Source organism: Sapajus apella, unplaced genomic scaffold (genome assembly GCF_009761245.1).
Source record: "Sapajus apella isolate SASKATOON/1434 unplaced genomic scaffold, GSC_monkey_1.0 scaffold37, whole genome shotgun sequence".
Classification (NCBI taxonomy): domain Eukaryota; kingdom Metazoa; phylum Chordata; class Mammalia; order Primates; family Cebidae; genus Sapajus; species Sapajus apella.
In genome coordinates, this window is record NW_022436977.1 from 20630408 (window position 1) to 20648586 (window position 18179).

At 39.5% G+C, this 18179-nt stretch overlaps 1 protein-coding gene across 6 annotated transcripts in view; it reads right to left on the reverse strand.

Annotated features, from left to right (window-relative positions):
• Window positions 1-18179, reverse strand: part of GOLM2 (golgi membrane protein 2) — a 119146-nt gene that overhangs the window by 39081 nt on the left and 61886 nt on the right. For 5 of the 6 annotated variants that reach the window (XM_032297630.1, XM_032297626.1, XM_032297628.1 and 2 more), the window contains exons 7-8: window positions 5945-6043; window positions 4459-4629 (exon numbers count right to left, since the gene is read on the reverse strand). In XM_032297630.1, the coding sequence (XP_032153521.1) occupies window positions 4459-4629; window positions 5945-6043 (270 nt within the window). The remainder of the gene's footprint in view (window positions 1-4458; window positions 4630-5944; window positions 6044-18179) is intronic. The other variant, XM_032297627.1, reaches the window with a different exon arrangement.

An 18179-nucleotide genomic window follows, 5' to 3' on the forward strand; every position in this document is an offset into this window, starting at 1 on the left:
AATGTTTATAGAAGTACTATTCAGTAGCAAAAGCAAGCAAACAAACAAACAAAAAAACCCATACGTACCATCAACAGATTAATTAAGTAAAATATATCTATACAAGTGAATATTATCCAGCCATAAAAAGAAATAAAATACTGATACATGCTACATGTTACACCATGGTCGAACTTTGAAAAAATTATGCTAGATAAAAAAAGCTCGACACAAAAGGCCACATATTGTATGATTCCCTTTTTTTTTTTTTTTGAGATGGAGTCTTGCTCTGTCACCCAGGGTGGAGTGCAGTGGGGCAATCTCCCCTCACTGCAACCTCCAACTGCCTGGTTCAAGCGATTCTCCTGCCTCAGTCTCCCAAGTAGCTGGGATTACAGGCACATGCCACCACATCTGGCTAATTTTTGTATTTTTAGTAGAGACGGGGTTTCACCACGTTTGTCAGGATGGTCTTGATCTCCTGACCTCATCTCCTTGATCCACCTATCTCATCCTCCCAAGGTGCTGGGATTACAGGCATAAGCCACTGAGCCCAGCCATCTGACTCCATAGAGTCACCTATTTTGGATATTTAATATAAAAGGAATAGAGAGAAAAAAGCAAATTAGTGGTTGCCAGGTGCTGTGGGTAGGAGAGAATAGAGTTTTCTTTCAGGGTGATGAAAATGTTCTGGAACTACAGTGGTGATAGTTTGTACAACTTTGTGAATGTACTAAATGCCACTGAATTATACATTTTGGTAAATTTTATGTGTAACTTATCACAACAAAAAATTATTTTTAATTAAAAAACTCTTTTACATGAAAAGCATAATAAGGTCTTATATTAGGGAAGACAATAGAAGAAGAAAACTGTGATAAATCTGAATTATCTATAAAGACTTGATATGGGGCTGGGCATGGTGGCTCACACTTGTAATCCCAGGATTTGGGGAGGCTGAGGCAGGAGGATCGTGTGAGCCCAGGAGTTCAATACCAGTCTCAACAACAGAGCAAGACTTCATCTTTACAAAAAAAAAAAAAAATTAAAAATTACCCAGGTATGATGATACACACCTGTGGTCTTAGCTACTTAGGAAGCTGAGGAGGGAGGATCACTTGAACCCAGGAAGTCAAGGCTGCAGTGAGCCATGACTGCACCACTGCAGTCCAAGCCTGGGTGACAGTGAGACCTTGTCTCAAAAAAAAAAAAAGAAAAGAAACAAAGAAAAGAGTTGATACAAATAAATAGGACCAATCTACAAAGTGCTCAGGCTAAGTGGTCAAAACTGATGCACAGATTATATACCAAGAAATAATTACAATAAAATTCCTCACATAAAAATAGGCCATCAAAAAGTAAATGCTTATTAAAATACTTTTAAGGAAACGTTATATTCTAAATATGTTATAAAAGCGATAAAAATCAATGTGGCCAGGCCACAGAGAAACTGCTAAACTTAAATAACTCCAGTGACACTGTAAAACTGTTCTAGAGAACAATCTGACAATATATAACAGGAGCTATAAAGCTAGTCAAGTGCTTTGACCCAGTAATTTCATTCTGAAGGCGATACTTTAAAAGGAACACCCAAAGTAGGAGGAAGAGGAAATAACTGGGTGGCGGGGTAGGAGGGGCAGTAATCATGACAGCTACAACAAGAAAATATGAAATGACCTAAACAATAAGAGATGTGTGTAAAGGTTTGCGGTGTCATGTGAAAGAAAAAAAAGGAAAGAAAAAGAAACAATAAGAGAGGAGACTTAAGTAAACTATATTGCCTAAGCACAACAGAATATATGTATGCATATGCATACATATATGTGTGTCTATGTATGTATATATATTAATAAAAATTTAAATTACATAAAATTTGTAAACTCAGCACTTTGGGAGGCCGAGGTGGGTGGATCATAAGGTCAGGAGTTCAAGGCCAGCTGGGCCAAGATGGTGAAACCCTGTCTTTATTAAGAAAAAATACAAAAAAATTTAGCCGGGCGTGGTGGCATGCACATGTAATCCCAGCTACGTGGAAGGCTGAGGCAGGAGAATCACTTGAACCTGAGTTGCAGAGGTTGCAGTGAGCCAAGATTGTGCCACTGCACTCCAGCCTGGGCAACAGGGCAAGACTCCATCAAAAAAACAAAAGAAGAAATAATGTCAAAGTAAATTACAAAACTGTGCATGCACTGATTTCAACTCTCTATATACATTAGTGATACATGGGAAAGAATTTGGAGTGAGGGTTTAAAACTGAATAGGCTGTTTTCTTTTCTTTTTTCTTTTTTTGAACCCCTCCTGGGTTCAAGCCATTCTCCTGCCTTAACCTCTCGAGTAGCTGGGACTACAGGCACTCGCCACCATGTCTAGATTCTTTTCAAAATCATCGTGGAGTGATAATTCCCTAGCAATTATTTCCAAACACCTTCTTTACCCAAATATCAGCTAAAAATATATACAAATAAGGCAACAATTTAAAAAATGTATAGAATAAGTTTAGAAGAAAATCTTGGCCAGGCATGGTAGCTTACACCTGTAATCCTAGCACTTTGGGAGGTTGAGGTGGGCAAATCACCTGAAATCAGGAGTTCGAGACCAGAATGGCCAACATGGTGAAACTCCATCTCTACTAAAAAAATCCAAAAATTAGCAGGGCATGGTGGTACACACCTGTAATCCCAGCTACTCAGGAGGATGAAGCAGAAGAATTGCTTGAACCCAGGAGATAGTGGTTGCAGTGAGCTGAGATTGCGCCACTGCACTCCTGCCTGGGCAACAGAGCAAGACTTCATCTAAAAAAAAATTTTTTTAAAAAGGAGAAAATCTTAAATGATCAAATTAAGATATTTTATCTGTTATGCTCTTACTGTACGCCTACCTCTTCTTGTTGAGATGTAAGTTTTTTTTTTTTTTTTTTTTTTGAGACAGAGTTTCGCTGTTGTTGCCCAGACTAGAGTGCAATGGCACAATCTCGGCTCACCGCAACCTCCGCCTCCTGGGTTCAAGCAATTCTCCTGCCTCACCCTCCTGAGTAGCTGGGACTACAGGCACGCGTCACCATGCCCAGCTAATTTTTGTATTTTTAGTAGAGACAGGGTTTCACCTTGTTGACCAGGATGGTCTTGATCTCTTGACCTCGTGATCCACCTGCCTCGGCCTCCCAAAGTGCTGGGATTATAGGCGTGAGCCACCGCGCCCGGCCGAGATGTAAGTTTTAAAGCCAATCTCCCAATCCAATTTTGAGGAAATATTTTTTCATTATATTTAAAATGTTGGCTAAATCCTTGTAATAAAAATATTTTTCACACAATATTTTGGTCAAGATACACAGATATGCTTTAAAATATCAAAGAATTTCTATTTGAAGAAAATAGAAAAAAAAATTCAAGAAAGGAAAGCCAATTAAACTCATGCAAACTATACATTCATATATATGAATAAATTTGAATAACTGTTACAAGACCAACAAAAATACTTTGAATAGGCCAGGTGTGGTGGGTCATGCCTGTAATCCCAGCACTTTGTGAGGGTAAGTGGGGAGGATCACTTTAACCCAGGAGTTCAAGACCAGCCTGGGCAACAAAGTGAGACCCCGCCTCTAAAAATAAATAAATAAAAATAAATAAATAAATAAAATACCTTCAATAAATTCACAAATATAACATTGTTCAATTATTAGCTTATAAGCAACCTTTCTACAAATAAGTGCCTAACTAGTGCTCTGCACAGTTGCTACCATAGACAGAAGCCATCATAAAAACCAAGGACGTGATCCTACTCCTGGTGATTGACAAAAATTAAAAATAAATAAACCAAAGACAAACCGAAGCTTTGAAAGATTCTGTATATTCAGAATTTTTTTTTTTCTTTTCCCTGTTACACTTTGGGAGTCTATTCAGAATTGATGGTAGGAAGTACAGTTTAACAAAGCTGATCGAAGGGACACTCTCCTGCCTCAAATTCTACTACCAGAATTTTTTCTTACACTTCTAACATCTAAATGAGGAAAACTCCAATTGAAGGGACAGGAGCAGGAAGCAGTATTGAGCAATCCACTAGGACAGTCTTCCTACAGTATACGCTTCTACCAGAATGTTCCATTTTTCAAAACTATTTATCTTCTCTCCTTCCTCATCAAAGTAACCAAAGATTTCACTTGTTAGCTTATCAAAATATATCTTTCCTCATTTCTCCAAAGAAGTTTATATTCATAAGAACTGCATTTTTTAAAAAAAGTCAACTAACCTGAAATTTATTATTTAACAATGGAGAACATGAGAACCTTTTTAAAGTTTTCTTTAAAATAGGATCTATCCATTTAAAACCTACATTTCCTTTAAATTTTGACACTTTCATACCTTCTCTTTAAATACATATAACTCCACTTTACATTTATTAAGGATCAGAATAATGAAGACCTTAATTCATATTACATTTAAAGAACTATTTTTAGCATAATATTCATCAATTGATTCTTACTTTGCTTCAATTTATGGAAATCACTGAGTCTATCCTTGGTAGCCTGCTTTAGTATATCTGTTTGAATTCTGGGTTCACTGTCCAAGTTTGAGCCTGGAATTAAACGCTGAAGAGGAATGGAAGGGTTCTGTTTTGAAGTACCAGGGTTTCCATTGTGGTTTACGTGTGAATCTGTGGAATAAAAACATCAAATTAAAAGAACATAATTTATTTAATCTTTAAAGATGAATTTCACAAGATCTGCTTTAGAAAGCTAAGACACACTGTTGTTTAACATTAGGTAGCCACAGAGCTTTTTTTTTTTTTTTTTTTTTTTTTGAGGAGACGGAGTTTCACTCATGTTACCCAGGCTGGAGTGCAATGGCGCGATCTCGGCTCACCGCAACCTCCGCCTCCTGGGTTCAGGCAATTCTCCTGCCTCAGCCTCCTGAGTAGCTGGGATTACAGGCACGCGCCACCATGCCCAGCTAATTTTTTTGTATTTTTAGTAGAGACGGGGTTTCACCATGTTGACCAGGATGGTCTCGATCTCTTGACCTCGTGATCCACCCGCCTCGGCCTCCCAAAGTGCTGGGATTACAGGCTTGAGCCACCGCGCCCGGCCTGCTTTTTTTTTTTTTAATCAAATCTTATAATCTATGTGATTTTAGCTGTGGGAGGTTTACTGATCATTCCCAGGTAACTATCTCCATCTAATGGTTATAAACTTACTCACCAAAAAGAAATACAGTAGAAATTCATAGATCAGAATAGCAATGATACCCATATCTTTTCCTTCCTCCAAATTCTGTATCTCTATCAGAAATCTCCAAAATCCAGTAAGGCTTTTGAAATTTCTATTCTCTAAGTAATCTTCATCTACACAGTGACTTACAAGTGTTGACTCTTGATTCTTTCTTAGCATTATCTACTGGATACCACCTCACTTTCCCCCACCTCCCTTTTTATCCTCATCAAAGACTTTAATTTTGGATTCAAAACATCCTATGCCACTCTGACATTTTTCCTTTCCATCATCTCCCTTAAGCTAGTCTCTTCAATCATATCTATTCTCATTTAAGGGAAATGTTTCTATAAAATTGAATAAGTATCCAGGGAATAAATATATTCATAAGTACAAAGTAAACAATTTAATATAGGGGCGCATAGTAATTTATAGAAGGCCTCTATGAGATAAATTTGAACACATTTTGAAGAAGCTAAACCTGTATAGCAGGCAGAGAGGAAAGAGAATATAGCCCAAAGTGGCACAATAAATAATACTTCTGTTCTTAAGGAAAAGACTGTAAAAATTCACCAGATAACGTGAAATTTCAGATGATTATTTCTCTCTGAGCTTTTACTAGTCTTAAAACATATATAACATTACTTCAAAGAAAAAATTCTATTTTACTACACTGCTTGGTGATATATTTTATACATTATATAACTGCACAGGAATAGTAAATTGGTTTTCAAATGGAATTATAAGAATAAGACTTCATACCTGGAGGAATATTTGGGGAGAGAGGTTGTCCAGTTGGAAGATGGGAGATTGCTTGATGACTTTCTTGTTGAGAAACTGAAATAGGAGGCTTCCTTAAAGCTATAAGAAAAAAGTAAATCCATATTACTCCCACTGATACTAGGATTTCTAAAAAAACACCACCATGAGGACCAGGCGCAGTGGCTCATGCCTCCACTTTGGGAGGCTAAGGTGGATGGATCATGAAGTCAGGAGTTTTAAGACCAGCCTGGCCAAGATGGTAAAACCCCATCTCTACCAAAAATACAAAAATTAGCCGGGCGCGGTGGCAGGTGCCTGTAATTCCAGCTACTCGGGAGACTGAGGCAGGAGAATCGCTTAAACTCGGGCGGCAGAGGTTGCAGTGAGCTGAGATCATGCCACTGCATTCCAGCCTGGGGACAAAGTGAGACTCCATCTCAAAAACAAACAAACAAACAAAAACCCCACCATGAATCAATTTACATTGCACTAATTCTATGATGTGTATTCTAATTTTGTAATCCTTATAGACCATCCATCACAGATTTTTTTTTTTTTTTTTTTTTTTTTGAGATGGAGTCCCACTCTGTCACCCAGGCTGAAGTACAATGGTGTGATCTTGGCTGACTGCAACTTCTGCCTCTCTGGTTCAAGTGATTTTACCTTGCCTCAGCCTCCCGAGTAGCAGGAATTACAGGCGCCTGCCACCGTGCCCGGCTAATTTTTTTTTTTTTTTTTTGGGACGGAGTTTCGCTCTTGTTACCCAGGCTGGAGTGCAATGGCGCAATCTCGGCTCACCGCAACCTCCACCTCCTGGGTTCAGGCAATTCTCCTGCCTCAGCCTCCTGAGTAGCTGGGATTACAAGCACGCGCCACCATGCCCAGCTAATTTTTTGTAGTTTTAGTAGAGACGGGGTTTCACCATGTTGACCAGGATGGTCTCGATCTCTTGACCTCGTGATCCACCCGCCTCGGCCTCCCAAAGTGCTGGGATTACAGGCTTGAGCCACCGCGCCCGGCCGTAATTTTTGTATTTTTAGTAGAGATGGCACTTCACCGTGTTGGTCACACTGGTCTCAAACTCCTGACCTCAGGTGATCCGCCTGCCTCAGCCTCCCAAAGTGCTGGGATTACAGGCATGCCTGGCCCCATCACAAATTTTTTTGACCAATAACTCTGACCAGAATATAAGCTCCATGACAGTACAAACTTTGTCTTCGTCACCACTATATTCCCAACACATAGAACAGTGCGTAGCATGTAAGATAAGTTCAGCAAAGATTTGATAAATAAATAAAATGGGCCAGGCTCGGTGGCTCATGCCTATAATCTCAGCACTTTGGGAGGCTGAGGTGGGTGGATCACAAGGTCAGGAGTTCGAGAGCAGCTTGGCTAACAAGGTAAAACTCCATCTCTACTAAAAATACATAGTCATTATTAGTCATATTTAGGTTTTATTTAAAATCTGAATAACTAAGAATAAATATGACTTATCCAATGAAATGAGTTTTTATTCTGAAGACAGAACATTTAAGTTTGGTGCAAAGATGTACATACTTATAGTTGGGACTTTCTTCTCTCTTAAGAAATGAAATCAACAGGAAAAAAAATGGTTTTTCACTCACTACCACTCACTCCATTTTATCTCTGGGCAGCTTAACATGACAGAGGCATGAGTGAAGAAGGAAACCAGGAAGAAAGAAAACAAATAAACAGAAAAAAACAGAAAGCCCCATCTATAAGATATGGTTAGTAACACATTGTATTCCTCTAAAACTTAGGTGTCACAGAGACAATGCTGTATGTTTTCATTTAATATAATGGAAGGGGTCACTGCATGGAGGAGAGCTGCAAAAAAAGCTATATAACCTGCTTGAGACTATAGGATAAACAAATAAATAAACTTTTATTGTTTTAAGCCACTGCAATTTGGGGGTTGTCTATTAATACATCACAGTCTAGTTAATCCTAACTAGTATATATACTTGGTCAATTATTATTATCATTTTTGAGAGGGAGTCTCTCTCTGTCACCCAGGCTGGAGTTCAATGGTGTGATTTGGCTCATTGCAACCTCCACCTGGGTTTACTGATTCTCCTGCCTCAGCCTCCCAAGTAGTTGGGACTACAGGTGTGGACCAATATGCCCAGCTAATTTTTGTATTTTTAGTAGAGACGAGGTTTCATCATGTTGGCCAGGCTGGTCTCAAACTCCTGACCTCAAGTGATCCACCAACCTCAGCCTCTCAAAGTGCTGGGATTGCAGGCACTGAGCCACCACACCCAGCCTGGGTTATTTTTATAATCATTAAAAGTTTATTTCAATGATTATATTTCATTTATTATTACACCGTTTTCTAAGCTTAAGGACCCCCAACATTTTAAATTCACTCTAAGAACACACACCACTCACATTTACAGAAAGTTGAGGTTTTCTGAATCTCACTGTGCTCCTATATTCTTATGCCTACTGCCATCTGCAATACCATCACCCACTTCTGCACACAGAATAGCTAAATAACTACAATCAACAAACGTCTTAAAAGAGCAGCATTTTGCCAACTTTAACAATACAATTTTGATTTGCTAACAGACTCTGAGGACAGTAAGCATCTGGTAGATACATTTGGAAACAGAAGGCAATGATAATCTACAAATTTGTTGATCATTTTTGGACCCTAGCTGGGCCCAGCTCTAAACAAACTAGAAGACAGAGAGAGTTTCCTCCATTATTAAAAAAGAAGTAATCATTCGTATCCTTAGCTTTATATAATAATGCTTCCTGCTCAAAAACAAAGTTACTGTTTGAGGCAAAACTGATTTTGGATACACAGAACAAAGCAAGATTAAAAAGGGCCCTTATAAAACACTCAGAAGAGTTTAGAACTGAGATAACAGCAATAGAGTAGCACTATGGAACCCATATAAGTATATGTATATATGTTTTTCCTTCTTCCTTTTTTTTTTTTTTTTAAGACAGGGTCTCACTCTGTCACCCAGGCTGAAGTGCAGTGATGTGATCTTGTCTCACTGCAGCCTTTGCCTCCCAGGCTCAAGCAATCCTTCTACCTCAGCCTCCGAAGAAGCTGGGACTTTTTGTAGAGATGAGCTCTCACTTTATTGCCCAGTTTGGTATTGAACTCCTGAGTAAAAGCAGTCCGCCTCATCTTCCCAAAGTGTTAGGATTACAGGCATGAGCCATTGTGCTTGGCCTAAAAATATACTTTTTAATAATGTGTTCCTATAGAAAACTTAGAAATACAAAAAATGCAAATAAATTAAAATTTAACTGTAGTACTACCACTTAAAGATAACTACTGTTATCTGGAGAGTATCTCTCTGGTATGTTTGATTTTTTTATTCCTGTGCATTATACTGTATACCTTAAAATTAGGATTACATCATATATACTATCTTTTTTTTTTTTTTTTTTTTTCCTTTGGGAGGGATTTTCCCCCTTGCTACCCAGATCGCGTTTTATTGGTCGGTTCGGTCCACCGTAAGAGACGGAGTTTCATTCTTGTTACCCAGGCTGGAGTGCAATGGCGCAATCTCGGCTCACCGCAACCTCCGCCTCCTGGTTTCAGGTAATTCTCCTGCCTCAGCCTCCTGAGTAGCTGGGATTACAGGCACGCGCCACCATGCCCAGCTAATTTTTTGTATTTTTAGTAGAGATGGGGTTTCACTATGTTGACCAGGATGGTCTCGATCTCTTGACCTTGTGATCCACCCGCCTCGGCCTCCCAAAGTGCTGGGATTACAGGCGTGAGCCACCGCGCCCGGCCCGATCTCGATCTCTTGACCTCGTGATCCACCCGCCTCGGCCTCCCAAAGTGCTGGGATTACAGGCTTGAGCCACCGCGCCCGGCCATATATATTATCTTATAATCTTATTTTATTTCATACATATTTTCTATGTCATTCCATTTTTTCTACAATATTACCAAATGATAGTGCTGAATCAAAACTCTCAATTTCATAGCTTTGGCTGGAGAGATGTGTAGAATTGCTACAATGGGCCCAGGGCAGTGGCTCATGCCTGTAATCCTAGCACTTTGAAAGACAGAGGCATGTGAGTCACTTGTGGCCAGGAGTGTAACCAGCCTGACGAACATAGCAAAACCCCATCTCTACTAAAAATACAAAAAATTTAGCCAGGCGTGGTGGCACATGCCTGTAATCTGAGCTACTGGAGAGGCTGAGGCATGAGAATTGCTGGGACCTGGGAGGTGGAGGTTGCAACGAGCTGAGATCATGCCACTGCACTCCAGCCTGGCTGGCAGAGTCACAAGGACTTTTACTTTTATTTTTTACTTTCTGAGACGGGGTTTTGCTCTGTTGCCCAAGCTGGAGGGCAATGGCAGAATCATGGCTCACTGCAACTTCAACTTCCTGAGCTCAAGTGATTCTCCCACCTGAGCTTCCCAAGTAGGTGGGACCACAGACTTGTGCTACCACACTTGGCTAATTTTTTATTTTTTGTGGCCCAGGCTGATCTCAAACTCTTGGCCTCAAGCAATTACTCCACCTTGGCTTCCCAAAGTACTGGGGTTATAGGCATGAGACACCCAGCTCCCAAAAACTTTAGAGCCCCATAAACTGTAACAACTTAACTGGTTGGTGGACAGACATTTACTAACATAGGAAAAAACAGTGTGTATCCTGTAAACACTTTGATTTCTATGCTTTTTACTTTGCCTTTTGTTTACTTTCCTGTTTTTGTTTCCTTGAAAAATTCCTCTTAGAAAACTCCAGCATTGTTTTTGTTGAACTAAGGGGAAAGGTATTTATTTATAACTAGGATATAATACTTCAGAGGACTTCCCAGAGGCCAGAGTAATAGTTATAAGCCCATAAATATAAACACCTACTATATACCTACAAAAATTAAAAATTAAAAAAAGAAGTAATTAGGCCAGGCACAGTGGCTCACGCCTGTAATTCCAGCACTTTGGGAGGCCAAGGCAGGTGGATCATGAGGTCAAGAGATAGAGACCATCCTGGCCAATATGGTGAAAGCCCATGTCTACTGAAAACTCAAAAATTAGCTGGGTGTGGTGGCAGGCACCTGTAGTCCCAGCTACTCTGGAGGCTGAGACAGGAGAATTGCTTGAACCTGGTAGGTGTAGGTTGCAATGAGTCGAGCTCATGCCACGGCACTCCAGCCTGGCAACAGAGCAAGACTCTGTCTCAAAAAAAAAAAAAAAGAAGTAATTATTAAACTTACCCTCAATTTTGTATAGGAGATACTTGTGTATACACATACAAGTATGTCTTTTTTTCCTCCACAAAAATGAGATTATGTTATACTTGCTTTCTTGTAATCTGTCTTCTTTTTAGTTAAAAAAAAAAAACCACAGATACAGATTGGGTACAGTGGCTCATGTCTGTAATCCTAATACTTTGGGAAGCCAAGGCAGGAAGAACATTTGACCCCAGGAGTTTGAGACCAGCCTGTGAAACCTGGCAAGATTTTGTCTCTACTAAAAGTAAAAACAATTAGCCAGGTGTGGTGGCACACATCTGTAATCCAGCTACTCAGGAAGCTGAGATGGGAGATCCTTTGAGCCCAGGAGGCTAGGGCTACAGTGAGCCATGATCACACCACTGCACTCCAGCCTGGGTGACAGAGGGAAACACTGTCTTAAAAAACAAAAACAAAAAACAACATAGATATCTTTGCATGTCAATAAATATAGCTCAACATCATCCTTTTTAATGGCTACATATTACATTTTTATGAATATAACAAATTTAATGAACCCTCCCTGTAAGATTTCCATGGTTTTCAATTTATCATTATAAACAATTTATGATGAGCATTTTTTTTTCTTTTTTTTGAGAGGTCTTGCTCTGTTACTCAGGCTGGAGTGCATCAGTGTGATCATTGCTGACTGGAGCACCAACCTCCCTGGCCCAAGCAGTCCTCCCACCTCAACCTCCTGAGTAGCTGGCACCATAGGCATGTGACACTACACCTGCTAAAAAATTTTTGTTGTAGAAACAAGGTCTCACTATGTTGTCCAGGCTATTTTTGAACACCTGTTCTCAAGCCATCTTCCTGACCTGGCGTCCCAAAGTGCTGGGATTACAGGCATGAGTCACTGTGCCCAGCCTATAATTCTTCAGACAAGAAAGTGCTAGGTCAAATTAAGAATACTCCTCAAACAAATTAAGAAAAAAACAGTAGCAAATGTGAGCTTGAAAACAATGAAAGTGTGGGGAAAATTAGATGCAGAGTAGGCTGCAAACAATATAATGACAATGATTTACGACATTAAAGCAGCTCTTGGCCAGGTATGGTGGCTCACACCTGTAATCTCAGCATGTTGGGAGGCCAAGGTGGACGGATCATGAGGTAGAGCTCAAGATCAGCATGGTCAACATGGCGAAACCCTGTCTCTACTGAAAATACAAAAATTAGCTGGGTGTGATCATGTGTGTTTGTAATCCCAGCTATTTAGGAGTCTGAGGCAGGAGACTCGCTTGAACTCAGGAGGCGGAGGTTGCAGTGAACTGAGATCATGCCACTGCACTCTACCTTGGGCAACAGAGCGAGACTCTGTCTCAATAAAATAGAATAAAATAAATAAATAGAACAGCTCTCTTTATATTTTAACCTGGTCCTCTTCATTGAAGACCACGCCTGTAATTCCAGCAGTTTGGGAGGTCAAGGTGGGCAGATCATGAGGTCAGCAGTTCTAGACCAGCCTGGCCAACATGGTGAAACCCTGTCTCTATTAAAAATACGAAAATTGGCCAGGCATGGTGGTAGGCGCCTGTGAGGCAGGAGAATCGCTTGAACCTGGGAAAATCACTTGAACCTGGGAGGCGGAGGCTGCAGTGAGCTGAGACTGCACCATTGCATTCCAGCCTGGGTGATAAGAACAGGACTCCGTCTCAAAAACAAAACAAAACAGGATTAATCATCCTCCACTTCTCTATTAAGCTTCAGTTGCAGCCTCTACTCTGAGAGCCAAAAAAGAACTGACCCTGCCTTTTCCTCTCATCTTCTTTTTCTTTTTTTTTTTTTTTTTTTGAGACGGAGTCTCACTCAGCTGCCCAGGCTGGAGTTCAGTGGCACGATCTTGGCTCACTGCAACCACCAGCTCCTGGGTTCAAGTGATTCTCCTATCTCAGCTTCCGGAGTAGCTGGGATTACAGGCACCTGCCATCATGCCCAGTTTATTTTTTGTATTTTAGTAGTGAAGAGGTTTCACCCTGTTGGCCAGGTTGGTCTTGAACTCCTGACCTCAGGTGATCCCCCCACCTCAGCCTCCCAAAGTGCTGGGATTACAGACATAAGCCACAGCGCCCGGCCTCACTTTCTTACTCTAACAACAGGGCTATAATCTCAAAACTGTTGAGACTTCCAATTTCCTGACTAGCAGGGCTTCATGATCCAGTGCCTATGACTATAGAGAAGGAGTATGGCACTGAAAAGCAGTGGTCCTCAACTCTGGCTGCATTCTAATATTACAGATACTACCCCTGACATACTGAATATGGGAATGGCACATGGGTTTCCATACTTATTGAAAGCTCCAAAGGTGGTTCTATTGCACAGCCAAGAGGATAAAAGAATAAAAAACATGAGCTTTGGAGTTAGACCAGATTTTCTCTTTTAGAGAGTCAAATCTTGGCTCTGTAATTTATTAACTGTATAACTTTGGGTTAGTTTCTAATTTTTCTAAGCCTCAACCCTCATCTATAGAACAGAGATGATGCCATTGACCCTGCATGATCAATGTGGGGACTAAGTGAGAATATATTCCTCTGGATTATGAGGCAAGCCTAGCAAATAGTTGGTGATCACTACATATTGCAGTATTTAGAGCTGTCAAGTAAAGTATCCTTAGCATGAAAAAGAATCTAAGGTTTAGCTTGAGAAAACAATCTGATTAGTTTTACAATTTACATGTAAAACTAATCCATTTATTGACCAGCTATGATCAATTTACTGAGCCTCCTGATTATATGGTTGACTCACACTTCAGAGTCCTGATGAATATTTACTTATAGTAACGTTTTGGAAAGTTACTGAAACTCAGATCAGCAAATGACCATAAAAACTCCTAGAAAGAGATGAAGTAATATTAATCATTCTGAAGCATAAACATTAAATACAAAACAATGATATAACATTCTTTCTTTGCTCTGTGTATATGAACAGATACAATGCACTTGAAATTTGCTGAAATACTGGTTAATGGGACCATCTCAGCCCTCCATGAAATATAGGTAAACATCTACATACAGTATTTAAAAGATGTTCTAATATGGCTCCTGAGACATGGTCTGTGAATTGTTGAGTTTCTTTTAAACTTTGAGATCAATTTATTTAATTTAAAAAGGACAATATGAACTTCCACTGCTAGCGATGACATACTAACTAGTATTGGATTTACTTTTCCCTAAACAATTATAAAGGCAGACAAAATACATGAGGCAGCTGTTTGTAAACACTGTACAACCATCAGCACAAGACCATGATCTTAAAAGAAGGGATATATATATGACTAGGTAGTCTTTGTGAGCAGAGGAGACAGAGATCATCAGAGTTTGGCCTGCTAAGGTGGCTAGAATTTGCAGGAAAGAATATTACAGAGGAGGAAGCAGTGTGGGATGAAACAGAGGGCAGAAATCTGTATGGGGATTTCCCCTTGGGTCTTTGGCCAAGCCCCAGTTTGTGTATGCACAAGGTGAAACTCATAAATGTAATACTCATAAAGTATATAATAAAATTACTAGATATACAAAAAAGCAGAGAATGACCCATAATCAAGAAAAAAAGGAATCAACAGAAACAAATGGAGAGGCGATCCACTTGTGAAAATTAGCAGACAAGAACTTATGAACAACTGTTTATATATATATGTATGTGTACACATATGTGTGTGTATAAGTATGTGTGTGGTTGTGTATATATATGTTCAAGGATTTAAAGAAAAAGGTGGGAACATCTGGTAGAGAAATGGGAAGTAAAAAAGAACCAAATGGAACTCCTGGAATTGAAAGTACGACATCTAAAAGGAAATATATACTGAATGGGCTTAAAAGCAGACTAAACACTGCCAAAAATGAAGTCAATGAATTTGAAGACAAATCAAAGACATTAAACAAACTGAAGGTGAAAAGGTATTACAAAAAACTAAACAGAACTTCAGTGGTATGTGGGATAATATCAAGCAGTCTAAAATGTATGCAACTCAGCCGAGCACGGTGGCTCATGCCTGTAATCCCAGCACTTTGGGAGGTTGAGGTGGGCGGATTACATGAGGTTAGGAGTTTGAAACCAGCCTGGCCAACATGGTGAAACCCCATCTCTAATAAAAATAAAATAAAATAAAAAATTGCTGGGCATGGTGGTACATGCCTGTTATCCCAGCTACTTGGGAGTCTTAGGTGGGAGTTTCGCCTGAACCCAGGAGGCAGAGGTTGCAGTAAGACGATATCATGCCACTACACTTCAGCCTGGGTAACAAAGCGAGACTACATCATAAATAAATAAATAAATAAATAAAATATATAACTTGAGTCCTAGAAGGATAAAAAAAGAATTTTAAAATTTGAATAACACTTGATCTGAATAAATGCTGAAATTTCCCCAAATTTGGTGAAAATCATCAACCCACAAATCTAAGAACCTCAGAGAACCCTAAGCAGGATAAATACAAAAAAACAAAAATACAAAAGCACATCTTCGTCAAATTGATAAAAATTAAAGGGAAAATCTTAAAAGCATCTAGAGAAAAAAGGCACACTAATAAAAGAGAATAAAAGAAAGATGGCTGACTTAGAAACAATGGAGGCCAGAGGATAGTTGAAACTGCATCTTGAACATGCTGAATGAATGTTCCCTTAACCTATCAGCCCACATTTCTATATCTGGCAAAAATAGCCTTCCAAAATGAAGATCAAATAAAGATACTTTCAGATAAACAAGTTGAAAAATTCACACTAGAAGACCTGCACTTCAAGAAATGCTAAAGGAAGTTCTTCAGGCTGGAGGGAAATGATAATCAAAGTAGGAATTTTAATCTATAGGAAGGATTCAAGTTTCCTTTATAACAGGGATATGAAAACTTTTTCTTTTTCTTGAGACAGAGACTTACTCTGACGTCCACGCTGGAGTGCAGTGGCATGATCTCGGCTCATTGCAACCTTTGCTTCCCGGGTTCAAGTGATTCCCCTGCCTCAGCTTGCTGAGTAGCTGGGATTACAGGTGTCCGCCACTGAGCCCAGCTAATTTTTTTTTTGTTGTATTTTTAGTAGAGACGGGTTTCACCATGTTGGTCAGGCTGGTCTCAAACTCTTGATCTCAGATGATCTGCCCGCCTCAGCTTCTCAAAGTACTGGGATTACAGGTGTAAGCCACCATACCCAGCTGAAAACTTTTTCTTAAAGGGCCAGATAGTAAGTGTGTCAGGCTTGTGGGCCTTACTAAATTCAGCTGTTCTAGCAAAAAAGTAGCCATAGGCAACATATAAACAAATGAGTATGTCTATGTTTCAGTAAAATTTTATTTATTAAAACAAGTGGCCACCTGGTAGTTTGCTGATGTCTGTTTTATAAGATAGCTAAGAAAAAAATTTAATTATAATTTTAATATCAACTGATAATTTGTTATGATTTTTAAATTTTGATAATTTAGATTTTTGCCTAAGTGCTTTTAGAAAAATAATCTCTACCAAAAATATAAATGATTAACTACAATGCTTCCTTAAAACATAATCTTTTTTTTTTTTTTTTTTTTGACAGGGTCTTGTTCTGTTGCCTAGACTGAAGTACAGTGGTACAGTGACATGATTATAGAGTATAGTATACTTGGATTCCTGGCCTCAAGTAATCTTCTCACTTCGGCCTCCCAAACTGTAGGGATTATAGGTGTGAGCCACTGTACCTGGCCTTAAGACATAATTTCTTCCCATCTTTTTTCCTCGTCTCACATATCACTATAATTACTTCCCTTTAATTTTACTTTTTTTCTTTGAGACAAGGTCACATTCTGTTGACCAGGCTGGAATGCAATGGCGCCATCACGGCTTACTGCCGCGTAAATTCCCTGTGCTCAAGTGATTCTCTCACCTCAGCCTCCCAAGTAGCTGGGACTACAGGCATGTGCGACCATGCATGGCTAATTTTGGTATTTTTTTCTGTCTCATATTATGTTGTCTAGACTGATCTCAAACTACTGGAATCAAGTGCTGGGATTACAGGCATGAGCCTGGCCTCTCTTTAACTGTTTTTTTAAAGACTTACAGCAGTTTTAAATTCACAAGAAAACTGACAGGAAGGTAGAAAAACATCCCATGTATCTACTGCTCCCATACATGGATAGCCTCCTCGATTATTAACACCCCCTACCAGAGTGATACATTTGTTAAAACTGATGAACCTACACTGGCACAATCTAATTACCCAAGGTCCCTAGTTTACATTAGAGCTCATTGTTGGTGTTGCACATTCTATGGGTTTGGAAAAATGTATAATGACATGTCTCCCCATTATAGTATCAGAGCATTTCACCTCCCTAAAAATCTTCTGTGCCTATTCATCTCTCTCTCTCTCCCATCCCCTTGCAACTACTAATTTTTTAATTGCATTTTAGTGTCTCCACAATTTTTTCTATTCCAGAATGTCTATAGTTGCTATTATATAGTATGTAGCCTTTTCAGATTGGCTTCTTTTATTTAGTAATATGCATTTAATTTTTTCCAAATCTTCTGTTTTTTGACACAGGGTCTTACTCTATCACCCAGGCTGGAGTGCAATGGCACAATCACATCTCACTGCAGCCTCAACTTCCCAGGATTAGGTAATTCTCTCACTTCAGCCCCTCCTGGGTAGCTGAGATTACAGTCACACACCACCACAGTCAGCTAATTTTTGTATTCTCTGTAGAGATGGGGTTTCACTGTATTGCGAAGGCTGATCTTCTTCAACTGCTGGGCTCAAGCAATCTGTCCACTTTGGCCTCCCAATGTTCTGGGATTGCAGGCATGAACCACACCTGGCTTTCTCCAAGCCTTTTCATGTCTTAGTATCTCGTTTACTTTCAGTGCTAAATAATATTCCATTGTCCAGAGGTACCACAGTTTATCCACTGACCTACTAAAGATCATCTTGGTTCTTTTCAAGTTTTGGCAGTTACGAATAAAGCTTCTATAAACATTTATGTGCAGGCTACTGTATGGATATAAGTTTTTAAATCTTTTCAATAGATACCAGAGTAG